Below are 6,832 nucleotides of genomic sequence, written 5' to 3' on the forward strand. Positions count from 1 at the left end.
AAAACTGTTCCTGGGGCGCCTGGGTGACTCAGTCGGTTAAGTATCGGACTCTTGATTTCAGCTCAGGTCATGATCTCAGGGCCATGAGTTTGAGCCCCACCTCTGGCTTGCGCTGGGCATGGAGCCTGCTTAAGATTCTCTTTCCCTCTCCCTCTCCCTCTGCCTCCCACCCCCATCCTGCTCTCAAGGGTACGCATGCACTCTCTCTCTCTCTCTCTAAAAAAAAAAGAAAAGTATTTTTATATTTGGAAAAAATAGAAATTATTTTTCCCGTAAAGCCAACTATCAAAAGGAAAGTGCTAGAAAATCTTGGTTGATGAATATTTGTAGAAGAAATATTGATTCTCACACTTCCTGGAAAGAGGAGGTAAATTTTTATGTGACCGTTAAAGGGGAAGTGGTTTGTAAAAATTAGAATTTGTGATTTGCTTTTATGAGCCAATTGAGGTAGGATAGGGAACAGCAGAACACCCTGGGAAAAGCAAGAGGGTATCAGAGGGGGGATGTGGCCAGTCATTAGGATAAGTACGAGGGACCTATAATGGGCTGAATGTTCATGTCCCCCCAAAATTCATATGTTGAAATCCTACTCCTCAATGTGATGATATTAGGAGGTGGGGCCTTTGGGAGGTAATTAGTTCATGAGGGTGAAGCCCTCATGAGGGGGATCAGTTCCTCTATAAAAGAGACCCCAGAGATCTTCCTTGACCCTTTCCACTATATGAAGATTCAACAAGAAAAGTGCCCTCTGCCACCGGAAGAGGATCCTTACCCTAATCTTAGACTACCAGCCTCCAGAACTGTGAGAAGTAAATTCCTGTTGTTTATATGCCACCCAGTCTATGATACTTGGCGACTGCAGCCCAGATTGACCAAGACAGAACATTGTCTGCTTGATCCAGCTGTATCTTCAGCAGCTAAATCAGTGCTTGGCACACCAAAGGCACTCAGTTAATGCTCACTGACTGAATGCATTAATGAACATCAAAATCAGGACCAGAAATCAAGTCTCTTTTTCCCCAGTCAATTCTCTAACAGGTCCTAAAATTAATCTTACAGAAGTAAATTTAACAAGTAGCAAAACTGTTAGCTGCCTCTCCTAACACCCATTTTCTCTTCCTCCTTAAATTTTTCAGCCTCTCTTGCAGATACGCTCTGACCAGTGAGATGTAGGGGCAAGCCTTATAAGGGCCTTGTAGGAAGTCTCCATAAAATAAAGGAGGTACACCTTCCTCCTTCCTTCCTCCTGCTGCCAGAAATGCAGACATAATGGGCTGGAGATCAAGCAACCATATAGACCATGGGCTGTGGACACTAAGGATGGCAAATGACAAACAAAAAGATGCAAGAAACCTAGGTCCCCGATGACCGCAGTGACCATACCCACCCCCACCACCGCCGAATCACCTACCTTCAGACTTCTTTTACATGAGAGAGAAAGAAGCTTCTCTATTTTACACACCGAGGGTGGTGTGTAAACTTTGGGGGTTTTCTACTACAGACAGAGAAAGCTGATCCTTACTGATATGCGGGTAAGCCCCCACCCCCCAGGCAACGTGGGCATGAACCGAAAGCTGCCACTCCAGGAAGCGTCCAGTCCTACGACACAGCAGCAGCAACCCAGTGCTGGCTCTATTTGTTACCTGGACCCAGCGTCCCAGTGCCCGAGCCCTCTGGGCCTTGAATCAGGTCCCTGTAAGTCCTAGGACAGTGCTTACGGCAGAGGTTCTCCACCAGCGTGTTGCTTCCTCTGACCACAGTCCTTCCTTCCTTGTTCATGTAGTTCCACAGATGCAGGGCATAGGAGTCATTGAAGCCCAGGTCTCTGTCCCAGACTTCATAGTAGCGCCTCCACTCTGGATAGGAGATGGGGTAAAATCTCTGGGGGTGTAGGAAGGACAAGTTCAAACACCTGAGGTCACTCACTTCCTGGAAGTCTCCAAGTTTGCACCACAGTCTCAACATCCTCGTCATCAAACTGGGACCCTGATTGCCCCAAATTTCTGAATTGTAGTGTTCAACAAAGTTTTCCATGCACTCCCACAGGAAGGGGTGGTGGGGGAGGAACCCAAACACCCCGTTACTAGAGTACCGAGAAGACTGTGCAGCCAGAAAGTTCTCCTCGGGGATGGGCCTGATGGAGATGATATCAGTATCCATGTAGATGCCGCCATACTTCCAGATGATGGCCAGGCGGGACGCATCTGAGCTGACGTGGAGCCAGTTTCTCTCCATGCTGGCGTTGATCTGAGAGAACAGGAGCAAATCAGCCACAGTAGCAGCGGGAAAGGGCGAGGTGTCCCAAAGGGAGGCCAGCACAGGGCGGCTGAGGAGAAGGAAGCAAGCCAGCTTCTCAAAAATCTACTGCACAAAAGCCCAATTTTGCAAATTTACCAAACTTACCTCCACCCAAAAATTTGCCTTCAAGTGAAAAGTTTATAGCAATCAGTGACAACGGGAAGATTTTAGCAGCTTTTAAGGATTTTGTGAATTTGCTTTAAAAAAAAAAAATTGAAGCAGTGGAATGGTAAAGAAGAAACCCAGCAGGGATTTCACAATAAACCCTTTGAGTCATTTTCAGCAGGGGGTACATTAACCACAAATACGAAACTGTGAAGGATTTCTTGAGTCCTAAAAATGCTAAAAACTGATAAAGAAAAGATACACTAGGAAACTGTAAATAAATCAATATGTATGCTCTTTGAGAAATTGGTAGAAGGCTCTTAAAATGTATGTATGTCTTCTTTCACTAGTTAATTCCTTTGATAATATTCATGGAAGGCCTACTTTCTATGTGCCAAGCTCTGTTATAGTTGCTAAGGAGGTAGCAGTAAACAGATAAAAACCCCTACTGGTTGGAGATAGACAATAAACAAATCAATATATAATATGTTGGGTGTTCATAAGGACTGCAAAGGAAAAAAAGCTGGATAAGGGGACTGTGAAGGGGGCAGAATGGAGCCCTATCTTATCTTGGCTTCCAATAGAAACCTGAATGAAGTTGATGAGTGAACCATGCCGATATCTCAGAGGAGAGGGTTCTAGGTAGAAGGACAGCAAGTGCAAGGGCCCTGAGCTACGAGCACACTCTCTGTGTGCAGGAACAGAAAGGAAGCAGCGTGGCTGAAGCAGAGTAGTGAAGGAGAGGGATAGGAGATGAGGACAGAGAGGGATGGGTGGAGAGGGAGGGCAGATCACATAGGCTGGGGTGAAGACTGAAATTATTTGGAAGGTTTGGAAGAAAGGAGTGATGTGATCTGACTTAGTCTTAAAAAGGTCATGCTGGCTGCTATGTGGAAAACCGACAGGGACGGCACTTGGGAGGTGGCAAGGGCAGAAGCACAGAGGCAAGTTAAGAAAGGCTGTTGAAGTGGTCAGATGTGTCCCAGGGCCCACCTTGTTCCTAAAACTCAACACTGTAAAATTGACATACAGCTCAGAGGACCTATGCCCTATGGAACATTAGCTCGAAGAAAACATTTATGTCTTACCGAAAGAGGCGTCCGTGCTCAAATAAGTTTGGAAAATGCTGGGTTGAATAAAATTAACGTTTCTTTAGTTCAAAACTACAGAAACTTTCATCTCCTCATGTACATGATTAGTCTGCGAGGGGAAAAAAGGAGGGGTGGCGTATAGTACGCAGCATCTTCCAAGACAATCGGAGCAGAGATTTATTTGTCCAAGGAGCAAAGCACAGTTAAGCTAATGTTCACTAGCCCAGGTGTGGGGAAAGTAGGCCAACACACTGCTTGTTTAGTCCTCCTGGAACACCCGCTAGCAGGCTAGCCCTGAGAGTGACAGGGACCTCTCCAGCGTGTTCCCTCCAGGGGGCCCCCTCCACTACCAGAGCCTGCATCCCTGGCCCGTGGCCTGCCCTACTGCCTCCCAGGGGCTCGTGCTGGTCGCTGCCTATTTGTTGGGGACCCTGTGCGGGCAGCTGCAGGTGAAATCTCAGTATGGTGAGCTGATCCATTACCTCCTGATGAGCCTCAATTTGAGAGCTCCAGGCTCTTCAGGAGAAGAGATGGGCACACTAGGATCCAGAAGTCCCATGGGGCCAAGGGTACAACTAGCCACCGCCCCCTCAGGCCTGTCACTTAGTCCAGAAATGCCTCTAGCTGGCAGAACCTAGGTGCTAGTGTGTCCTCCCCGCAGGACCGTAGATGGAGTAATGGCCACTCAAAGACCTCAGGCCCGAGAGCCTGGAACGTATAAATGTCACCACACGTGGAAAAGGGGTCTTTGCAGATGTGATTACATTAAGGATCTTGAGATGGGGAGATTATTCCAGGTTGTCCTGATGAGCCCTAAATGCTATCACAAGTATCGTTTAAAGACAGATGTAGAGGGAAAGTTCACACACACACACACACACACACACAGAGGAAAAGGGGATGTGCAGATCTTCACAGGAAAGATTTTTCCCTAGTGTCTCCCTGGGAACTGGGCCCCTGCCAGCACCGTGACATCCACCCAGGGAAATGGATTCGGGCCTTGTGGCCTCCATAACCGTAAGAGAACCAATGTTTAGGTCACCCGGTGTGAGGTCCTCTGTTGCAGGAGCCACAGGGAACTAACACAAGAAGGTGCACAGTGGCCTCACTATTGTCTCTTGGCCTGCAAAGCCTAAAGGATTTACAATCTGGCTCTTTACAGAGAAAATGCTTGCTGCCTTTTGGTCTAGCCTACGCTTAGAACTTAGAAAGGATTCTACATGGCCAGCAAATGGTATTATTTGGATGTCGATTTTTAAATTATTTTGGAGTTTTTAAAATAATTTTATTTATAAAATGAACATATTCTCATCACTAAATGCACTCCTAATCCAATCACACAAAAACACCTACTATTACCGTGTGTTGTGTTATTTTCTTCAGGTTGTTTTCTTCCACGTAGATTGGCGGGGGGCACATAGCTAAAACAATTACAGTTAACATTATAACGTAAGTGTATTTATTCCATATTGCATTGTAGTCTTCATAAGATGTCACAGCTAACGCCTTCATAGTGAAGTTATTGAGTGGTTCTACTGTAATTTCCTTAAGAATTATCCAATCGTGGGTCCTCTGTGAGAGAAATATTTAATTGAAATATTATTTCCTTATTATGCTATGTTACTAAGATGAAGATTACAAAATTCTCAAGAGCTCCAGGAGTTTCTTGGTCATATCTTAATATAATCCGATGTCATATAGCAGCACTCTCTGCCTGATCCTTCACGAATTTTCTATTCATATCATTTTCAAATTAAATATTGCCTAGGTTCCCACTCAGATGCAAAAAAAATTAACATAGGTGGGTTTAAATAAATGAAAAATAAGTGGTTATACCCCCAGAAAGGATCTAGAAACTCATTCAGTTAAGAATAGTCTCAAAAGAAACCTTATTCCTAAGAAATAAAGCTGGAGGCGTAAGACACGAGGCTCGAGATGAACCTAACTTAAGTCTCTCCTGTTTATTTGAATCAGGACTCAATGCTGTAGAAAGAAGACCAGGATCTGGGTTCTAGTCCCATCTCTGACACTGAGTCCTTGTGTTCAGTTTACCTATCCACAAAATGAGCAGATGGGACCCCTTTTCTGCGGTCCCTCCCAACACTGACCTCCTAAGATTCTCTGAATACTTACGCGAGTGTACCATGAAAGCAACGGTGTGTCTTCAAACAGCCTTTTCATATCCAAAGGGAAGAAGAAAACATTGTCTATTGCAGAGAGGAGGGAAAAGCCTGGGTAAGTGCTGTTTGAGGGCAGCTGTGTGGTATCGTAGAGACCCTTCATGAAGAATGCCACGGGTTGCCCAGGGTAAATCTTGGCAGCAGACTCCACAGCACAAGAGACCAGCGGAGTTGGCTCCATTCTCTCCGAGGTCTCTATGAACACAATGCCGCGCCCATGGCCCAGGAGGGTTTCCAGGTCCTGCTGGGACTTTTGGGGAGGAAGGCAGGAGAAGAGACAGCGGGACTTCACATTCAGCTGGTAGAAGAAGACACAGACAAGCAACAGGACGACCAACAGGGAATGCTGGAGCTCCTTCAGCATGTCTACGTCTCTCTCCTGGCCCGCTCCTTTAAAGCAACACAACTCATTACAAAAATACACTCACAACACCTGATAAAGATGGCACACAAGAAAATGAGCCATGAATATCACCCTGAGGATATCCTCAAAAAAAAAAAAAAAAGATAGGATCAAATCAAGTACAGTAATAGTAAAAAGAAAAATGCATTCACTAGGGTTTATCTGAGGAATCTGAGGACGATTCAAAACAGGAAAATAATCATTCATCCTTTTGAGTGGCCCAGAAAGCAACAGGCATGGAGAACATCACTACATGAGCTATGGTAGAAAGTTTTCTGAAGTTTACCCCAGGTTGTCTAGCTTCAGCTTGCAGGGCTTCAGGGAAACAGACATTTTTGGTTCTCAGGGTTTCCAAGTCAAGACAATGGGAGAAACTTAAAAACCTTCTTTGGAGAGTCATAGCCAGGTATTTGAGGAAACCAGAAGGACTCAGGATCTGGCCCAATTTTATAGGCACACAACAAACATTTGAAGTCAATTAATCAGAACTAGAATCTAACATCTACAGTGGTGTGTTGTTGCAATTTAATTTTTCTCCCTAAAAGCACCCTCATTTCTGTCAAAGATAGCCAAATTAAAACTAATTCATTTGGAAAAAAAAAAAAGTCCATTTTTAACAAATTTGGCCTAATTAATTTACAGCAAGAATAATGATTGACCATATGGGTTTTTAAAAAAAATCTGCTTTTGCTGGAACTTTTTACTAGGAATTTCACATTGAACTTTTAATAGCCTCTCAAGGCCAGAAGCCAAGC

General features: G+C 44.8%; 1 protein-coding gene across 1 annotated transcript; it reads right to left on the reverse strand.

Moving 5' to 3' along the window:
* Window positions 1–1,632: 1,632 nt before the first annotated feature.
* A4GNT (alpha-1,4-N-acetylglucosaminyltransferase) lies at window positions 1,633–6,053 on the reverse strand. The gene is made up of 2 exons (XM_006727904.2): window positions 5,628–6,053; window positions 1,633–2,247 (listed from the first exon to the last, which is right to left on the reverse strand). Exons 1-2 carry the CDS (start codon window positions 6,036–6,038, stop codon window positions 1,633–1,635), a joined length of 1,026 nt encoding a protein of 341 aa, XP_006727967.2. The 5' UTR covers window positions 6,039–6,053.
* Between the last annotated feature and the right edge of the window lie 779 nt (window positions 6,054–6,832).

Source organism: Leptonychotes weddellii, chromosome 1 (assembly GCF_054177405.1).
Source record: "Leptonychotes weddellii isolate Sample4059 chromosome 1, ASM5417740v2, whole genome shotgun sequence".
Lineage (NCBI taxonomy): Eukaryota > Metazoa > Chordata > Mammalia > Carnivora > Phocidae > Leptonychotes > Leptonychotes weddellii.